This window comes from Leucoraja erinacea, unplaced genomic scaffold (assembly GCF_028641065.1).
Source record: "Leucoraja erinacea ecotype New England unplaced genomic scaffold, Leri_hhj_1 Leri_294S, whole genome shotgun sequence".
In the NCBI taxonomy this organism is placed as follows: domain Eukaryota; kingdom Metazoa; phylum Chordata; class Chondrichthyes; order Rajiformes; family Rajidae; genus Leucoraja; species Leucoraja erinaceus.
The window spans coordinates 90,764-112,341 of record NW_026576195.1 but is presented as its reverse complement, the minus strand read 5'-3'; the positions used below and the strand labels follow the sequence as shown (position 1 = coordinate 112,341).

The 21,578-nt window shown below is 48.7% G+C and overlaps 1 protein-coding gene across 2 annotated transcripts in view; it reads left to right on the top strand.

Moving 5' to 3' along the window:
- syngap1a (synaptic Ras GTPase activating protein 1a) overlaps nucleotides 1-21,578 on the top strand; it is a 115,064-nt gene that overhangs the window by 29,266 nt on the left and 64,220 nt on the right. For both annotated transcript variants that reach the window (XM_055630259.1, XM_055630260.1), the window contains exons 5-6: nucleotides 13,000-13,144; nucleotides 18,936-19,172. In XM_055630259.1, the coding sequence (XP_055486234.1) occupies nucleotides 13,000-13,144; nucleotides 18,936-19,172 (382 nt within the window). The remainder of the gene's footprint in view (nucleotides 1-12,999; nucleotides 13,145-18,935; nucleotides 19,173-21,578) is intronic.

Below are 21,578 nucleotides of genomic sequence, written 5' to 3'. Positions count from 1 at the left end.
TGCTATTTTTAAGAGCCCTATCCAGCTCTCTCTTGAAACCATATAACCATATAACAATTACAGCACGGAAACAGGCCATCTCGGCCCTACAAGTCCGTGCCGAACAAATTTTTTTTCCCCTTAGTCCCACCTGCCTGCACTCATACCATAACCCTCCATTCCCTTCTCATCCATATGCCTATCCAATTTATTTTTAAATGATACCAATGAACCTGCCTCCACCACTTCCACTGGAAGCTCATTCCACACCGCTACCGCTCTCTGAGTAAAGAAGTTCCCCCTCATATTACCCCTAAACTTCTGTCCCTTAATTCTGAAGTCATGTCCTCTTGTTTGAATCTTCCCTATTCTCAAAGGGAAAAGCTTGTCCACATCAACTCTGCCTATCCCTCTCATCATTTTAAAGACCTCTATCAGGTCCCCCCTTAACCTTCTGCGCTCCAGAGAATAAAGACCTAACTTGTTCAACCTTTCTCTGTAACTTAGTTGTTGAAACCCAGGCAACATTCTAGTGAAAGCATCCAGAGAACCTGCCTCCACACTCACCACTCTCTGTGAGAAAAAGTGTTTCCTCATCTCCGTTCGAAATGGCCAACCCCTTATTCTTAAACTGTGTGGCCCCTGGTTCTGGACTTTACTGGAAATGAGCACTTTCCCAGTTCCTTACTCTAAAGGAGCACTTTCCCAGCTGAAAGCCATCTCCATTTCAAGTCTGTTCGTCCATTATAGTTGGCGGGGGAATGCAGGTTGGAATGGAGAACGTTTTGGCCCGTTCCATGTGCATTTGGACCCAGCCTGTGATGATACCACGTATCTTGAGAAGGTCCCCATATCCCACCAAATCCCTCCACCCTCCCCATTTCCCTACCACCCATTCTGGGACCACTGTGAAAAAAAGATGAATTGCAGAATCTGCTCTTCGGTAAAACACTTTTAATGTCATGCGTGCGTGCGTGCGTGTATTTTTTGACTATTAACCCTTTGAGGACCGTCGGCCTATTGGCGTGAGTCAACTCGCCAAAGAGAGAGACACAAAATGGTGGCATCACTCAGCGGGACGGGCAGCATCTCTGCAGGGAAGGAACTGGTGGCGTGTCGAGGCCCTCTCCGTTCACCTTGTTTGGACGGGGTGCAGGAAAGTGGAGTTATACGTGAATGAGAACAGAACAAGGTGTGGGATGGTTGATGTCTCGAGGGAAATTGCTGGGGTTATTACGAGCCTGATGCTTTCAATTCTTCTCCATAGAAACATAGAAAATAGGTGCAGGAGTAGAGGCCATTCTATGGAAAAAGCTTTCCAAGTAGCCGCTTGGTGCATGCTGCAGTAGTGGTTTGTGTTGTCATGTCGTCCATGTATGCCCTGATGGGTGGCAGACGGAGCCCAGCCCTTGTTCGTTCACCGCCCACCACCCATTTTGAGGCCCTGATAATGACTTCCATGGCCATTGTAAAGGCCAAGGGTGAGACTGTGCAGCCTGCCATGATGCCTACTTCCAAGCGCTGCCATGTTGTACTGAAGTCAGCTGTTGTGAACCACAGTTGCAGGTCTTGGAAATAGCTCTTGACCAGTGTGGTGATGAGCTCTGGTACATGGAAAAAGGCAAAAGATTCCCAAAGGAGTTCATGGGGAACTGAACCAGGAGGGAGTGCAGAGAAGGTTCACCAGACTGATTCCTGGGATGTCAGGACTTTCATATGAAGAAAGACTGGATAGACTCGGCTTGTACTCTCTAGAATTTAGAAGATTGAGGGGGGGATCTTATAGAAACTCACAAAATTCTTAAGGGGTTGGACAGGCTAGATGCAGGAAGATTGTTCCCGATGTTGGGGAAGTCCAGGACAAGGGGTCACACAGTTTAAGGAAAAGGGGAAATCTTTTAGGACCGAGATGAGAAAAACTTTTTTCACACAGAGAGTGGTGAATCTCTGGAATTCTCTGCCACAGAAGGTAGTTGAGGCCACAGTTCATTGGCTATATTTAAGAGGAAGTTAGATGTGGCCCTTGTGGCTAAGGGGATCAGAGGGTATGGAGAGAAGGCAGGTACGGGATACTGAGTTGGATGATCAGCCATGATCATATTGAATGGCGGTGCAGGCTCGAAGGGCTGAATGGCCTACTCCTGCACCTAATTTCTATGTTTCTATGTTTCTATGTTAAACTGTGTGACCCCTGGTTCTGGACTTCCCCCAACATCGGGAACATTTCTATGTTTCTAAGATAGGTGGGAGGATTGGCTCGACACTGGCTGAGTGAGGCATCAACGCAGAGCTTGCCAAAATGGCTGCCCCCCATTCACAAGGCTGCCGAACCGCACGACAAATTGTCCGAAGGCCCCACCACATCATGGCTGGCCCTGGCTATGCCTGTGCACAAGTCAAGCCGTCTCGCGATTGCAAAAGGCCTCAAAGGGTTAATGTGTCTTTCCATCTCTCATGAGGATTGCTAAGGATTACTGTCTTGTAAACGATGACTTGTGCGGAATGTAAAAATGTCCAAAGGCCAGAGCAGTTTTGAGAGGTGATTCTTCACGTCTGACCACTTGCCAAATTCAATTAACCATTTTTCCCTTCTTTTTGAAACAAAAAAAAGCTCTCTGATCATGCCACCGGTGAGATTCTCACCCTCGCCGTTTTATGGAAACCTTTTGGTTCACTCGGTTGGGTCCAACCTGAATCTGGTGCCTAAGGTGGGCACATAAAAGCTGGAGTAACTCAGCTGGGACAGGCAGCATCTCTGGAGAAAAAGGAACAAGGTGACGTTTCGGGTCGTGAGTCAGGGGAGAGGGAAACGAGAGATATAGATGGTGATGTGGAGAAATATAGAACACATGAAAGATATGCAAAAAAATTAATGATGAGAAAGGAAACAGGACATTGTTAACTGTGTGCTGGGTGAAAACCAGTTACTGACAATGAGACTCTACAAGGCGACTTTGAAGCTGGGATGTAGACTTGGGTGGGGGGAGGGGATGGAGAGAGAGGGAAAGCAAGGGTTATTTGAAGTTAGAGAAGTCAATGTTCATACCGCTGGGGTGTAAGCTGCCCAAGTGAAATATGAGGTGCTGTTAAGGTGGCTAAAGGGATCAGGGGGTATGGAGAGAAGGCAGGTACAGGATACTGAGTTGGATGATCAGCCATGATCATATTGAATGGCGGTGCAGGCTCGAAGGGCCGAATGGCCTACTCCTGCACCTATTGTCTATGTTTCCTCCAATTAGCGCTGGGCCTCACTCTGACAGTGGAGGAGGCCCAGGACAGAAAGGTCAATGTGGGAATGGGAGGGGGAGTTGAAGTGTTTGGCAATGGGGATATCAGGTAGATTTAGGCGGACTGAGCGGAGGTGTTCAGCAAATGCTTCTCCTCTCGCCAAATGATTTGCTGTGGATCCCCGGTTTTTCAGAGTGACCGAGCTCCCCCTGACCTGGTCTCCTGAGCCACAAGTTATTTGGGGATAGTTCAGGCATAGAGGGGCAGAATGGCCTTCTTCATTCCTTGTGCTGCTGCAATTTCACAACTGAATGACCCACACAATCGAAAGGACACTTCTGGAGTGCTGGAGTAACTCAGCGGGTCAGGCAGCATCTGTGGGGAACATGGATAGGTGACGTTTCACAGAGTGCTGGAGTAACTCAGCGGGGTCAGGCAGCATCTGTGGAGAACATGGATAGGTGACGTTTCACAGAGTGCTGGAGTAACTCAGCGGGTCAGGCAGCATCTGTGGAGAACATGGATAGGTGACGTTTCACAGAGTGCTGGAGTAACTCAGCGGGTCAGGCAGCATCTGTGGAGAACATGGATAGGTGACGTTTCACAGAGTGCTGGAGTAACTCAGCGGGTCAGGCAGCATCTGTGGAGAACATGGATAGGTGACGTTTCACAGAGTGCTGGAGTAACTCAGCGGGTCAGGCAGCATCTGTGGAGAACATGGATAGGTGACGTTTCACAGAGTGCTGGAGTAACTCAGCGGGGTCAGGCAGCATCTGTGGAGAACATGGATAGGTGACGTTTCACAGAGTGCTGGAGTAACTCAGCGGGTCAGGCAGCATCTGTGGAGAACATGGACAGGTGACGTTTCGGGTCAGGACCTAGAGCGGGGAGAGGAGAAAAAACAAACTGGAATAGGGAAGAGGCAGGTTAAGGAGCGGCAGGGTGGCGCAGCGGGTAGAGCTGCTGCCTCACAGCGCCAGAGACCCGGGTTCCATCCTGGCTACGGGCGCGGAGTTTGCACGTTCTCCCCGTGACCTGCGTGGGTTTTCTCCGAGATCTTCGGTTTCCTCCCACACTCCGAAGACGTGCAGGTTTGCAGGTTAATTGGCTTGGTGTGAATGTAAATTGTCCCCAGTGTGTGTAGGATAGTGTTAGTGTGCGGGGATCGCTGGTCGGCACGGACTCGGTGGGCTGAAGGGCCTGTTTTCGCGCTGTATCTCCAAACTAAAAAAAGTTGTCCCTAGTGTGTGTAGGATAGTGTTAGTGTGCCGGGATCGCTGGTCAGGCAGAAGGGCCTAATTCCGCGCTGTATCTCCAAACTAACTGAAACAAACATTAGTGGGAAATACTGGGGGAGGAGACACGATTTTGTGGTCGGACTGGGTCATGTTGGACTTTGTCAACCTCTGCCATTGCCAACCGAGACTTGTTGGCGGAGGAAGGGGGTGGGGGAGGGGGGAGAGGTTGGTGAAACTGCTCTGCTCTTCAGATAACGTAGCAAGTATATTGCTCTCAATATCTATCTGTATTGATCTGCCTGGGGTATTGGCATGTGTGTCTTGTGTCGCTGTTGCATGCACTTTGGGAGACATCTAAGGGTGATGTTCTTGTGCCTTGCAAATCCCTCCCCCCCCCAAACACACCCCCCCCCCCCCCCCCCCCCCCCCCCCCCCCCCCCCCCCCCCCCCCCCCCCCCCCCCCCCCCCCCCCCCCCCCCCCCCCCCCCCCCCCCCCCCCCCCCCCCCCCCCCCCCCCCATGCCCACCTCCGTGCCTGTACATCGCTCACAGACGGAGCAGAACATTGGAGCAATGGAACCTTAATCCCGATTGCAATCCAACGACAACATCCTCAAAGGAAGCGCGCAGTCTTGGAGAAATGACTCCTCTTTCCCCGAGTCACCGAGTTGCACAGAGTGGAAACAGGCCCTTCGACCAGACTTGCCTTCGCCAGCCAACATGCCCCACCTGCACCAGTCCCACCTGCCTGCATTTGGCCCATATCCCTCCAAACCTGTCCTATCCACCATGTGCCTGTCTAGACCTTGCTTTCCCTCTTTCTCCATCCCTTCCCTGTTCTCTGACCAGTCCGACCACGTTTTATCCCTGTTTGCCACCTTCTCCCAGCTAGAAACATAGACAACAGGTGCAGGAGTAGAGGCCATTCGGCCCTTCGAGCCTGCACCGCCATTCAATATGATCATGGCTGATCATCCAACTCAGTATCCCATACCTGCCTTCTCTCCATACCCCCTGATCCCTTTAGCCACAAGGGCCACATCTAACTCCCTCTTAACATAGAAACATAGAAATTAGGTGCAGGAGTAGAGGCCATTCGGCCCTTCGAGCCTGCACCGCCATTCAATATGATCATGGCTGATCACCCAACTCAGTATCCCGTACCTGCCTTCTCTCCATACCCCCTGATCCCTTTAGCCACAAGGGCCACATCTAACTCCCTCTTAAATATAGCCTATGATCTGTGGCCTCAACTACCATCTGTGGCAGAGAATTCCACAGATTCACCACTCTCTGTGTGAAAAATGTTTTCCTCATCTCGGTTTTAAAGGATTTCCCCCTTATCCTTAAACTGTGTGACCCCTTGTCCTGGACTTCCCCAACATCGGGAACAATCTTCCTGCATCTAGCCTGTCCAACCCCTTAAGAATTTTGTAAGTTTCTATAAGATCCCCCCTCAATCTTCTAAACTCTAGCGAGTACAAGCCGAGTCTATCCAGTCTTTCTTCATATGCAAGTCCTGCCATCCCAGGAATCAGTCTGGTGAACCTTCTCTGTATTAATCAGCTAACAATGTTCTATTCCACATGTTCCTAGATCTCCATCCCCTTTGTCCTGTTTTCACACCTCACACTTCCTTATCTACGTATCTCCCTCTCCCCTGGCATCAGTCTGAAGAAGGGTCTCGACCCGAAACGCCACCCATTCCTTCTCTCCAGAGATGCTGCCTGTCCCGCTGAGTTACTCCAGCGTTTTGTGATTGCCTGTCCAACTGTTTCTTAAACGTTTGGATAGTCCCAGCCTCAACTACCTCCTCCAGCAGCTCGTTCCATACACCCACCACCCTTCGTGTGAAAATGTCACCCACAAGGGCCACATCTAACTCCCTCTTAAATATAGCCAATGAACTGTGGCCTCAACTACCCTCTGTGGCAGAGAGTTCCAGAGATTCACCACTCTCTGTGTGAAAAAAGTTCCCCTCATCTCGGTTCTAAAGGATTTCCCCTTTATCCTTAAGCTGTGACCCCTTGTCCTGGACTTCCCCAACATCGGGAACAATCTTCCTGCATCTAGCCTGTCCCACCCCTTAAGAATTTTGTAAGTTTTCTATAAGATCCCCTCTCAATCTTCTAAATTCTAGAGAGTATAAACCAAGTCTATCCAGTCTTTCTTCATAAGACAGTCCTGACATCCCAGGAATCAGTCTGGTGAACCGTCTCTGCACTCCCTCTATGGCAATAATGTCCTTCCTCAGATTTGGAGACCAAAACTGTACGCAATACTCCAGGTGTGGTCTCACCAAGACCCTGTACAACTGCAGTAGAACCTCCCTGCTCCTATACTCAAATCCTTTTGCAATGAAAGCTAACATACCATTCGCTTTCTTTACTGCCTGCTGCACCTGCATGCCTACCTTCAATGACTGGTGTACCATGACACCCAGGTCTCGCTGCATCTCCCCCTTTCCCAATCGGCCACCATTACACCTTATAAGATCACCCCTCATCCTCCTGCGCTCCATGGATTAGAGACCCAGCCTACTCAACTTGATAGAATTCCAACAAAAAGTGACCTATCTGACGTTTACAAACACAGAGGCATGTGTGTAGTCTTCCTCTAAATAAGCACTAGTCGAATGAGCAGCATTTGGCCATTCGGCCCATCAAGTCTACTCCGCCATTCAATCATGGCTGATCTATCTCTCCCTCCTAACCCCATTCTCCTGCCTTCCCCCCATAACCCCTGACACCCGTACTAATCAATAATCTATCCATCTCTGCCTTAAAAAAATCCACTGACTTGTGGCCTCCACAGCCGTCTGTGTGGCAAAGAATTCCACAGATTCACCACCCTCTGACTAAAGAAATTCCTCCTCATCTCCTTCCTAAAGGAACGTCCTTTTATTTGTAAAGCAAGGTCCTGCAACAGTGCAGGGTTTTTGTTAATTTCATAGTCCATTGTCGCCTGCAGGATATTAAACACTTTACACATTCCTTTTGCTGTTTAAGTGACACAGTGGCCTTGACAATTCCATTGTCCGTCTGACTTGTCCGTTGAAGACCAATGACGGACTTAGATCTTTTTTTCTCTATCTTCTGACCAGATTCAACACTGCTCTCTGGTTGTGGTAGGATGGGTCAGTTGCCTGATACCAGCTGGGATGGAATCTTAATCTTAATCTTAAAATTCTACCCACACACACATGAAAACGCACACACACCTCCAGATTCAGGGACAGTTTCTTCCCAGCTGTTATCAGGCAACTGAACCATCCTACCACAACCAGAGAGCGGTCCTGAACTACTATCTACCTCATTGGTGACCCTCGGACTATCCTTGATCGGACTTTGCTGGCTTTACCTTGCACTAAACGTTATTCCCTTATCATGTATCTGTACACTGTGGACGGCACGATTGTAATCATGTATTGTCTTTCCGCTGACTGGATAGCTCATGACAATATAGGCAACTAAAGTGGGAAAGTTCTGCTGTGGTGGCACCATGATGAACAGAACAGGCCGCTGGATGATTTTGCTACATTCCTGAAATTCAGAACCTACGTCAGACCATATAACCATATAACAATTACAGCACGGAAACAGGCCATCTCGGCCCTACAAGTCCGTGCCGAACACATATTCTCCCCTAGTCCCATATACCTGCGCTCAGACCATAACCCTCCATTCCCTTCCCATCCATATAACTATTCAATTTATTTTTAAATGATAAAAACAAACCTGCCTCCACCACTTCCACTGGAAGCTCATTCCACACCGCTACCACTCTCTGTGTAAAGAAGTTCCCCCTCATGTTACCCCTAAACTTCTGTCCCTTAATTCTGAAGTCATGTCCTCTTGTTTGAATCTTCCCTACTCTCAGTGGGAAAAGCTTGTCCACGTCAACTCTGTCTATCCCTCTCATCATTTTAAAGACCTCTATCAAGTCCCCCCTTAACCTTCTGCGCTCCAGAGAATAAAGACCTAACTTATTCAACCTATCTCTGTAACTTAGTTGTTGAAACCCAGGCAGCATTCTAGTAAATCTCCTCTGTACTCTCTCTATTTTGTTGACATCGTTCTTCCACTGTGATCTCCATTTTTCACACCTTACCCTTCCATGTCTCCAGTCTCCCTTCCACCCTGACTCTCAGTCTGAAGAAGAAGCCATTCCTTCCCTCCGGAGATGCCGCTGTGCCCTGCTGAGTTACTTCACCATGTTGTGGCCTAGCTTCCTCCCCTGCTGATCCACTAACGCTATCTGCACTTATCCCTCAAACACCCCCCCTCTAACCCCCTCTAACACCCCCCCCCCCCCCCCCCCCCCCCCCCCCCCCCCCCCCCGCATCCCGATACAGACAAGAGTGCAGCATGTCGGCCAATGCATGTACCCTGTCATTTTGGGAGTGGGGAAAGTGAATGATGGTGCCTTTCCGTTGGGGTTTGTTGCGGGATGTTTGCGCGCCCCGGTGTTGTGTCATGTACGTGCGTCCTCAATGAGTGTAACAGCGATGGGGGGGCAAGTTACGGGGGTTTCCAGTAGAGGCAGGAACGTTGGATACACCAGTCGAGAGTGTTTTATCATCAAATCTCCCAAATAGGACAATAGACAATAGGTGCAGGATTTGGCCATTCAGCCCTTCGAGCCAGCACCGCCATTCAATGTGATCATGGCTGATCATCCCCAATCTGTACCCCGTTCCTGCCTTCTCCCCATATCCCCTGACTCCGCTATCGTTAAGAGCCCTATCTAGCTCTCTCTTGAAAGTATCCAGAGATCCGGCCCACACCGCCCTCTGAGGCAGAGAATTCCACAGATTCACAACTCTCCGTGAGAAAAAAAGTGTTTCCTGGTCTCCGTACTAAATGGCTTACCCCTTATTCTTAAACTGTGTGTGGCCCCTGGTTCTGGACTCCCCCAACATCGGGAACATGTTTCCTGCCTCTAGCGTGTCCAAACCCTTAATAATCTTATATGTTTCAATGAGATATCCTCTCATCCTTCTAAACTCCAGAGTGTACAAGCCCAGCCGCTCTATTCTCTCAGCATATGACAGTCCCGCCATCCCGGGAATTAACCTTGTAAACCTACGCTGCACTCCCTCAATAGCAAGAATGTCCTTCCTCAAATTAGGGGACCAAAACTGCACACAATACTCCAGGTGTTGTCTCACTAGGGCTCTGTACAACTGCAGGACGACCTCTTTGCTCCTATATTCGATTCCTCTTGTTATAAAGGCCAACATGCCATTCGCTTTCTTCACTGCCTGCTGTACCTGCATGCTTACTTTCATTGACTGATGTACAAGGACCCCCAGATCCCGTTGTACTTCCCCTTTTCCCAACTTGACACCATTTAGATAATAATCTGCCTTCCTGTTTGTGCTACCTCACATTTATCCACATTAAACTGCATCTGCCATGCATCTGCCATGCATCTGCCCACTCCCCCAATCTGTCCAAGTCACCCTGCATTCTCATAGCATCATAGCAGGACAATGACATTTTTGCTTGCTGCAGCACAACAGAATCTAATGGAGCGTTAGAGTTGCATTGCATAGGGATTTTGTAAGTGATAGGAGCAGAATTAGGCCATTCGGCCCATCAAATCTACTCTGCCATTCAATCATGGCTGATCTATCTCTCCCTCCTAACCCCATTCTCCTGCCTTCTCCCCATAACCTCTGACACTGAATCTATCTATCTCTGCCTTAAAAATATCCACTGACTTGTGGCCTCCACAGCCGTCTGTGGCAAAGAATTCCACAGATTCACCACCCTCTGACTAAAGAAATTCCACCTCATCTCCTTCCTAAAGGTACGTCCTTTAATTCTGAGGCTGTGAGCTCTGGTCCTAGACTCTCCCACTAGTGGAAACATCCTCTCCACATCCACTCTATCCAGGCCTTTCACTATTTTGTTTGTTTTAATTAGGGTCCCCCCCTCATTCTTCTAAACTCCCAGCGAGTACAGGCCCAGTGCCGACAAACGCTCATCATAGTTTAACCCACTCATTCCTGGGATCATTCTTGTAAAACCTCCTCTGGGCCCTCTCCAGAGCCAGCACATCCTTCCATATAACCATATAACCATATAACAATTACAGCACGGAAACAGGCCATCTTGACCCTTCTAGTCCGTGCCGAACACATAATCTCCCCTAGTCCCATATACCTGCGCTCAGACCATAACCCTCCATTCCCTTCCCATCCATATAACTATCCAATTTATTTTTAAATGATAAAAACGAACCTGCCTCCACCACCTTCACTGGAAGCTCATTCCACACAGCTACCACTCTCTGAGTAAAGAAGTTCCCCCTCATGTTACCCCTAAACTTCAGTCCCTTAATTCTCATGTCATGTCCCCTTGTTTGGATCTTCCCTACTCTCAGTGGGAAAAGCTTTTCCACGTCAACTCTGTCTATCCCTCTCATCATTTTAAAAACCTCTATCAAGTCCCCCCTTAACCTTCTGCGCTCCAAAGAATAAAGCCCTAACTTATTCAACCTATCTCTGTAACTTAGTTGCTGAAACCCAGGCAACATTCTAGTAAATCTCCTCTGTACTCTCTCTATTTTGTTGACATCCTTCCTATAATTAGGCGACCAAAATTGTACACCATACTCCAGAATTGGCCTCACCAATGCCTTGTACAATTTTAACATTACATCCCAACTTCTATACTCAATGCCCTGATTTATAAAGGCCAGCACACCAAAAGCTTTCTTTACTCTTCCTCAGATATGGGGCCCAAAACTGCTCACAATATTCCAAATGTGGCCTGACCAGCGCCTTATAGAGCCTCAGCGTTACATCCCTGTTTTTGTACACAAGCCATCTCCAAATAAATGCTAGCATTGAATTTTCTTTCTTCACCGCCGATTCGACTTGCAGATTAACTTTTTGGGGAATCCTGCACCAGCATTCCCAAGTCCCTTTGCACCTCCGATTCCTGGATTCTTGCCCCATTTAGAAAATAGTCCACGCCTTTATTATTCCTCCGACCAAAATGCAAAACCGACCAAAAGTCTCAAGGAGGTCGCCCTTCATCCTTCCAAAGCCTAGCGAGTGGAGGCCCAGCGCTGCCAAATGCTCATCACACGCAAACCCACTTGATTTCCCCCTTATCCTTAAGCTGTGACCCCTTGTCCTGGACTTCCCTAACATCGGGAACAATCTTCCTGCATCTAGCCTGTCCAACCCCTTAAGAATTTTGTAAGTTTCTATAAGATCCCCTCTCAATCTCCTAAATTCTAGAGAGTATAAACCAAGTCTATCCAGTCTTTCTTCATAAGACAGTCCTGACATAGAAAACATAGAAACATAGAAATTAGGTGCAGGAGTAGGCCATTCGGCCCTTCGAGCCTGCACTGCCATTCAATATGATCATGGCTGATCATCCAACTCAGTATCCCGTACCTGCCTTCTCTCCATACCCCCTGATCCCCTTAGCCACAAGGGCCACATCTAACTCCCTCTTAAATAGAGCCACTGAACTGTGGCCTCAACTACCTTCTGTGGCAGAGAGTTCCAGAGATTCACCACTCTCTGTGTGAAAAAAGTTCTTCTCATCTCAGTTTTAAAGGATTTCCCCCTTATCCTTAAGCTGTGACCCCTTGTCCTGGACTTCCCTAACATCGGGAACAATCTTCCTGCATCTAGCCTGTCCAACCCCTTAAGAATTTTGTAAGTTTCTATAAGATCCCCTCTCAATCTCCTAAATTCTAGAGAGTATAAACCAAGTCTATCCAGTCTTTCTTCATAAGACAGTCCTGACATCCCAGGAATCAGTCTGGTGAACCGTCTCTGCACTCCCTCTATGGCAATAGTGTCCTTCCTCAGATTTGGAGACCAAAACTGTACGCAATACTGCAGGTGTGGTCTCACCAAGACCCTGTACAACTGCAGTAGAACCTCCCTGCTCCTAGACTCAAATCCTTTTGCAATGAAAGCTAACATACCATTCGCTTTCTTTACTGCCTGCTGCACCTGCATGCCTACCTTCAATGACTGGTGTACCATGACACCCAGGTCTCGCTGCATCTCCCCCTTTCCCAATCGGCCACCATTTAGATAATAGTCTGCTTTCCCGTTTTTGCCACCAAAATGGATAACCTCACATTTATCCACATTATACTGCATCTGCCAAACATTTGCCCACTCACCCAGCCTATCCAAGTCACCCTGCAGTCTCCTAGCATCCTCCTCACAGCTAACACTGCCCCCCAGCTTAGTGTCATCCGCAAACTTGCACCACATAAGGTTTTGCATGTGATGGGGCTTGATGTTGGCGTGAAAGGAAGGTCCATTGGATTGTTTGACAGCTAGTAATGGGGTTTGGAGACCAGTGGGATAGGCGGCTGGGGTGGGAGCTGTGTGTGTGTGTGTAGGGCATGCGCCGATGTATATCCGAGTGCTTTAAGTTTGCACGTGAAGTGGCCCTGAATGCTAGGTGTGACGGATGGCATGTTTATTGTGTTGTGGCGTCTGGCTGTTGAACAACAGTGTCCGGGGGGGAAGAGGAGAATAACAAGGAGCGACTGTGTCTTCTTCACAGGGGAGTTCATCCGAGCGCTGTACGAATCGGAGGAGAACTGCGAGGTTGACCCAGCCAAGTGTACCTTCTCCACCTTGGCCGATCACCAGGCCAACCTGAGGATGTGCTGCGAACTGGCACTCTGCAAGATCGTCAACTCCCATTGGTCAGTGGCAACACACCGCAACACAACACGCGCTCACACATGCACACACACGCACACGCACACACACACACGCACTCGTACACACACACACACGCACCCATGCACGCACACACGCACGCACTCACGCACACACACACACACGCACGCACTCACGCACACACACACGCACACACACGCACTCACACACACACATGCACGCACTCACACACACACATGCACACACCACACACACACCACACACACACACACACACACACACACACACACACACACATGCACGCACACACACATGCACACACACACACACACACACACACACACACACATACACACACATACACGCACACACACACACACCACACATGCACGCACTCACAACACACACACACTCACACACACACAACACACACATGTACGCACACACACAAACACATGCACGCACACACACACATGCAGTATGGAAGTTGGGATGTAATGTTAAAATTGTACAAGGCATTGGTGAGGCCAATTCTGGAGTATGGTGTACAATTTTGGTCGCCTAATTATAGGAAGGATGTCAACAAAATAGAGAGAGTACAGAGGAGATTTACTAGAATGTTGCCTGGGTTTCAGCAACTAAGTTACAGAGAAAGGTTGAACAAGTTAGGGCTTTATTCTTTGGAGCGCAGAAGGTTAAGGGGGGGACTTGATAGAGGTTTTAAAATGATGAGAGGGATAGACAGAGTTGATGTGGACAAGCTTTTCCCACTGAGAGTAGGGAAGATTCAAACAAGGGGACATGACATGAGAATGAAGGGACTGAAGTTTAGGGGTAACATGAGGGGGAACTTCTTTACTCAGAGAGTGGTAGCTGTGTGGAATGAGCTTCCAGTGAAGGTGGTGGAGGCAGGTTTGTTTTTATCATTTAAAAATAAATTGGATAGTTATATGGACGGGAAGGGAATGGAGGGTTATGGTCTGGGACTAGGGGAGATTATGTGTTCGGCACGGACTAGAAGGGTCGAGATGGCCTGTTTCCGTGCTGTAATTGTTATATGGTTATATGCACGCACTCACACACACACACTGTCCCTGTCCCACTTTCACGACCTAACTGGCGACCTCTGCCGAGTTTGCCCTTGACTGATACTCGCAGCATGGTCGCTACGAGGTTGTAGGAGGTCTTCGTAACTCCTCCTGGTGCTCGTGAGTGGTCCCCGCGTACTCGTGGCCTCAAGTGGGTCGCGGCGGTTTTTCCAGCCTGATCAAAAATGTCCACGAGTTAAAAAAAAAGGTCGGCATGGAAAAAATGGATTTTAGGTCATAGGTAGGTCGTAGATAGTCATAGGTCGGTAACTGGCCCGAGAAAATAAATGCAAACATGACATACTATTATCATGTGATCATTTTCCACTCGTAGCTGGTGGTAGTTGGTCTTAGGTGTGGAAGACTGAGGTCGAGGGGGGACATAGGAGGTCGTAGACATAGGCGTAGGAGGTCGTAGACACAGGCGTAGGAGGTCATAGACTTAGGCGTAGGAGGTCATAGACTTAGGCGTAGGAGGTCATAGACTTAGTCGTAGGAGGTCGTAGACTTAGTCGTAAGAGGTCATAGACTTAGGCGTAGGAGGTCATAGACTTAGGCGTAGGAGGTCATAGACTTAGTCGTAGGAGGTCGTAGACATAGGCGTAGGAGGTCGTAGAGATATGCGTAGGAGGTCGTAGACGTAGGCGTAGGTGGTCGTAGACACAGGCGTAGGAGGTCGTAGACACAGGCGTAGGAGGTCGTAGACACAGGCGTAGGAGGTCGTAGACACAGGCGTAGGAGGTCGTAGACATATGCGTAGGAGGTCATAGACTTAGTCGTAGGAGGTCATAAACTTAGTCGTAGGAGGTCGTAGACATAGACGTAGGAGGTCGTAGACATAGACGTAGGAGGTCGTAGACATAGACGTAGGAGGTCGTAGACATATGCGTAGGAGGTCGTAGACATGGACGTAGGAGGTCGTAGACAGACGTAGGAGGTCGTAGACTTAGTCGTAGGAGGTCGTAGACATAGACGTAGGAGGTCGTACACATAGACGTAGGAGGTCGTACACATAGACGTAGGAGGTCGTAGACATATGCGTAGGAGGTCGTAGACATATGCGTAGGAGGTCGTAGACATATGCGTAGGAGGTCGTAGACTTAGTCGTAGGAGGTCGTAGACGTAGGCGTAGGTCGTAGACACAGGCGTAGGAGGTCGTAGACACAGGCGTAGGAGGTCGTAGACGTAGGCGTAGGTCGTAGACACAGGCGTAGGAGGTCGTAGACACAGGCGTAGGAGGTCGTAGACATAGGCGTAGGACGTCTTCTACTCGTCTAGAGTCTTCTAAACTTGTAGATTAGGTTGTCCAAGTGGGACAGGCCCTTAAGACAAACAACAATGATGGAGAAACTCAGCGGATGAGGCAGCATCTGTGGAGCAAAGGAAATAGGTGACGTTTCGGGTCGAGACCCTTCTTCAGACTGACTGAAGAAGGATCTCGACCCAGTCTGAAGAAGGGTCTCGACCCAAAACGTCACCTATTCCTTCTCTCCGTAGATGCTGCCTCACCCGCTGAGTTTCTCCAGCATTTTTGTCTACCTTCGATTTTTTTCTGCATCTGCAGTTCCATCTTACACAAGCACCAAATGGTCATGAGTGCTAGGATAATTAGACCATTCGGCCCATCAACAGATCCTGCACCTTAAGTCACCCTAAATTTTGGGCACCATATCTGAGGAAGGATGTGCTGGCTCTGGAGAGGGTCCAGAGGAGGTTTACAAGAATGATCCCAGGAATGAGTGGGTTAACCTATGATGAGCGTTTGTCGACACTGGGCCTGTACTCGCTGGTTTAGAAGGATGAGGGGGGGCCTCATTGAAACGTACAGAATAGTGAAAGGCCTGGATTGAGTGGATGTGGAGAGGATGTTTCCACTAGTGGGAGAGTCTAGGACCAGAGGTCACAGCCTCAGAATTAAAGGGCGCTCTTTTAGAAAGGAGATGAGGAGGAATTTCTTTAGTCAGAGGGTGGTGAATGTGTGGAATTGGGAATGGGGGAGATGCAGCGAGACCTGGGTGTCATGGTACACCAGTCATTGAAGGTAGGCATGCAGGTGCAGCAGGCAGTAAAGAAAGCCAATGGTATGTTGGCTTTCATAGCAAGAGGATTTGAGTATAGGAGCAGGGAGGTTCTACTGCAGTTGTACAGGGTCTTGGTGAGACCACACCTGGAGTATTGCGTGCAGTTTTGGTCTCCAAATCTGAGGAAGGACATTATTGCCATAGAGGGAGTGCAGAGAAGGTTCAGCAGACTGATTCCTGGGATGTCAGGACTGTCTTATGAAGAAAGACTGGATAGACTTGGTTTATACTCTCTAGAATTTAGGAGATTGAGAGGGGATCTTATAGAAACTTACAAAATTCTTAAGGGGTTGGACAGGCTAGATGCAGGAAGATTGTTCCCGATGTTGGGGAAGTCCAGGACAAGGGGTCACAGCTTAAGGATAAGGGGGAAATCCTTTAAAACCGAGATGAGAAGAACTTTTTTCACACAGAGAGTGGTGAATCTCTGGAACTCTCTGCCACAGAGGGTAGTTGAGGCCACAGTTCATTGGCTATATTTAAGAGGGAGTTAGATGTGGCCCTTGTGGCTAAGGGGATCAGGGGGTATGGAGAGAAGGCAGGTACAGGATACTGAGTTGGATGATCAGCCATGATCATATTGAATGGCGGTGCAGGCTCGAAGGGCCGAATGGCCTACTCCTGCACCTAATTTCTATGTTTCTATGAATTCATTGCTACAGACGGCTGTGGAGGCCACAAGTCAGTGGATATTTTTAAGGCAGAGATAGATAGATTCTTGATTAGTGCGGGTGTCAGGGGTTATGGGGAGAAGGCAGGAGAATGGGGTTAGGAGGGAGAGATAGATCAGCCATGACTGAATGGCGGAGTAGACTCGATGGGCCGAATGGCCTGATTCTGCTCCTATAACATGTGACGTCTACTCTGCCATTCTGTAACCCCTTTCGCCTGCCTTCTCCCCATAACCCCTGACACCGATATGCAGGAAGGAACTGCAGGTGCTGAAGATAGACACAAAATGCTGGAGTAACTTGCTTTCCCACTCTCTCTCTCCATCCCTCCCCCGTCCTAATTCTCCGGCAATTCTGACAGATTAAATTCTAACTGTGTTTGCTCCATTGTCACCTTCCCGGAGCTGCCAATTCTACATGTTTCTTGAGATCATCACCTTTGATGTCTCTCTTTCACACCTTACCCGACTGTATCTCTTCTGTGTCTCCCCTCTCCCCTGACTCTCAGTCTGAAGAAGGGTCTCGACCAGAAACGTCACCCATTCCTTCTCTCCAGAGATGCTGCCTGTCCCCGCTGAGTTACTCCAGCATTTTGTGTCTATGACAGATAAATAACCTGCAGAAAGATGCAGAGAAGATTTTGTAAACATAGAAACATAGAAATTAGGTGCAGGAGTAGGCCATTCGGCCCTTCGAGCCTGCACCGCCATTCAATATGATCATGGCTGATCATCCAACTCAGTATCCCGTACCTGCCTTCTCTCCATACCCTCTGATCCCCTTGGCCACAAGGGCCACATCTAACTCCCTCTTAAATATAGCCAATGAACTGTGGCCTCAACTACCCTCTGTGGCAGAGAGTTCCAGAGATTCACCACTCTGTGTGTTGGATGATCAGCCATGATCATATTGAATGGCGGTGCAGGCTCGAAGGGCCGAATGGCCTACTCCTGCACCTAATTTCTATGTTTCTATGTTACAGCAAGTAAGGATTTCATTGTTCCATTGCATATTGAGTATAGAAGCTGGGATGTAATGTTAAAATTGTACAAGGCATTGGTGAGACCAAATCTGGATTATGGTGTACAATTTTGGTCGCCCAATTATAGGAAGGATGTCAACAAAATAGAGAGAGTACAGAGGAGATTTACTAGAATGTTGCCTGGGTTTCAACAACTATGTTACAGAGAAAGGTTGAATAAGTTAGGTCTTTTATTCTCTGGAGCGCAGAAGGTTAAGGGGGGACTTGATAGAGGTCTTTAAAATGATGAGAGGGATAGACAGAGTTGATGTGGACAAGCTTTTCCCTTTGAGAATAGGGAAGATTCAAACAAGAGGACATGACTTCAGAATTAAGGGACAGAAGTTTAGGGGTAATATGAGGGGGAACTTCTTTACTCAGAGAGTGGTAGCGGTGTGGAATGAGCTTCCAGTGGAAGTGGTGGAGGCAGGTTCATTGGTATCATTTAAAAAATAAATTGGATAGTTATATGGATGGGAACGGAATGGAGGGTTATGGTCTGAGCGCAGGTATATGGGACTAGGGGAGATTATGTGTTCGGCACGGACTAGAAGGGTCGAGATGGCCTGTTTCCGTGCTGTAATTGTTATATGGTTATAGGGGGTATGGAGAGAAGGCAGGGATGGGATACTGAGTTGGATGATCATATTGAATGGCGGTGCAGGCTCAAAGGGCCGAATGGCCTACTCCTGCACCTAATTTCTATGTTTCTATGTTACAGCAAGTAAGGAATTCATTGTTCCATTGCATATTAAAATGGAGGCTGCTTGCATATTAAAATGGAGGCTGCTTGCATGTTAAAATGGAGGCTGCTTGCATATTAAAATGGAGGCTGCTTGCATATTAAAATGGAGGCTGCTTCATATTGCATTGTACAGTGGCTATATATCTTTGTCGAATAAAGCAAGTGGCGTTGGTAATGTCTTTCCCCTTGTTGTCTCTCCTTTGTACAGCGTTTTCCCCCGTGAGCTGAAGGAGGTGTTTGCCTCCTGGAGGCACCGCTGTGCGGAGCGTGGGAGGGAAGACATCGCCGATCGCCTCATCAGCGCCTCCTTGTTTCTCCGCTTCCTCTGCCCCGCCATCATGTCGCCCAGCCTCTTCAACCTGATGCAGGAGTATCCAGACGACAGGACCTCCAGAACCTTGACCCTCATCGCAAAAGTCATTCAAAACCTGGCCAACTTCACCAAGTAAGTGCCTTCCAGAGAGAGTCTGGGCCCAAGTTTGCCCGCCCACAGTGGCCTCTGGCTCGAGTTTAGTTTAGAGATACAGCGTGGAAACAGGCCATTCGGCCCACCGAGTCCGTGCCGACCAGCGATCCCCGCACACTAACACTATCCTACACACACACACACACACACACACACACACACACACACACACACACACACACACACTAACACTATCCTACACACACACACACACACACACACACATCCCACGCACACACACACACACACACACACACACACACACACCACACACACACACACACACACTAACACTATCCTACACACACACACACACACACACACACACACACACACACACACACACATACACACACACACTAACACTATCCTACACACACACACACACTCACACATACACACACACACTAACACTATCCTACACACACACACACACACACACACACACACACACACACACACACACACACACACACACACACACACCCCACACACACACACACACACTAGGGACAATTTACAATATTTACTGAAGCCAATTTGCCTACAAACCTGCACGTCTTTGGAGTGTGGGAGGAACCTGGAGCACCCGGAGAAAACCCACGCAGGTCACGGGGAGAACGTGCAAACTCCGTACAGACAGCACCCGTAGTCAGGATGGAACCCGGGTCTCTGGCGCTGTGAGGCAGCAACTCTACCGCTGCGCCACCGTGCTGGAAGCTGGAAGCGTATTAGCGCCAGTCTGAAGAAGGGTCTCGACCCGAAACGTCACCCATTCCTTCTCTCCAGAGACGCTGCCCGTCCCGCTGAGTTACTCCAGCACTTTCTTAAACAAAAGACATTTCTCCCCATCTCCTTCCTAAAAGAACGTCCTTTAATTCTGAGGCTGTGACCTCTGGTCCTAGACTCTCCCACCAGTGGAAACATCCTCTCCACATCCACTCTATCCAAGCCTTTCACTGTTCGATGTCACTCCACCTTTGATGCAGGTGTGTTTCACCTGAGACAAATCCTACCCTGGATAAAATGTCGCTGCCTCACAGCACCAAAGGCCCAGTGTCGATTCTGACCACGGGTGCTGTCTGTACGGAGTTTGCACGTTCTCCCCGTGACCTGCGTGGGTTTTCCCCGGGTGCTCCGGTTTCCTCCCACACTCCAAAGACGTGCGGGTTTGTAGGCAAATTGGCTTCAGTAAAAATCGTCAATTGTCCCTAGAGTGTGTGTAGGGTAGAGTGAGCGTGCGGGGATCGCTGGTCGGCACGGACTGGGTGGGGCCGAAGGGCCTGTTTCCATGCTGTATAAATGTGAGGTTATCCATTTTGGTGGCAAAAACGGGAAAGCAGACTATTATCTAAATGGTGGCCGATTGGGAAAGGGGGGGAGATGCAGCGAGACCTGGGTGTCATGGTACACCAGTCATTGAAGGTAGGCATGCAGGTGCAGCAGGCAGTAAAGAAAGCGAATGGTATGTTAGCTTTCATTGCAAAAGGATTTGAGTATAAGAGCAGGGAGGTTCTACTGCAGTTGTACAGGGTCTTGGTGAGACCACACCTGGAGTATTGCGTACAGTTTTGGTCTCCAAATCTGAGGAAGGACATTATTGCCGTAGAGGGAGTGCAGAGACGGTTCACCCGACTGATTCCTGGGATGTCAGGACTGTCTTATGAAGAAAGACTGGATAGACTTGGTTTATACTCTCCAGAATTTAGAAGATTGAGAGGGGATCTTATAGAAACTTACAAAATTCTTGAGGGGTTGGACAGGCTAGATGCAGGAAGATTGTTCCCGAAACGTTGCCTATTTCCTTCGCTCCATAGATGCTGCTGCACCCGCTGAGTTTCTCCAGCTTTTTTGTGTAGCCACAGTCTTAGAGTTGTGAATTTGTGGAATTCCCTGCCACAGAGGGCAGTGGAGGCCAAATCATTGGATGGATTTACGAGAGTTAGATAGAGCTCTAGGGGCTAGTGGAGTCAAGGGATATGGGGAGAAGGCAAGCACGGGTTATTGATTGGGGACGATCAGCCATGAGCACAATGACTCGAAGGGCCGAATGGCCTCCTCCTGCACCTATTTTCTATGTTTCTATAACTTTCAAAAATATAACCATATAACAATTACAGCACGGAAACAGGCCATCTCGGCCCTACAAGTCCGTGCCGAACAACTTTTTTTCCCCTTAGTCCCACCTGCCTGCACTCATACCATAACCCTCCATTCCCTTCTCATCCATATGCCTATCCAATTTATTTTTAAATGATACCAATGAACCTGCCTCCACCACTTCCACTGGAAGCTCATTCCACACCGCTGCCACTCTCAGCGTAAAGAAGTTCCCCCTCATATTACCCTTAAACTTCTGTCCCTTAATTCTGAAGTCATGTCCTC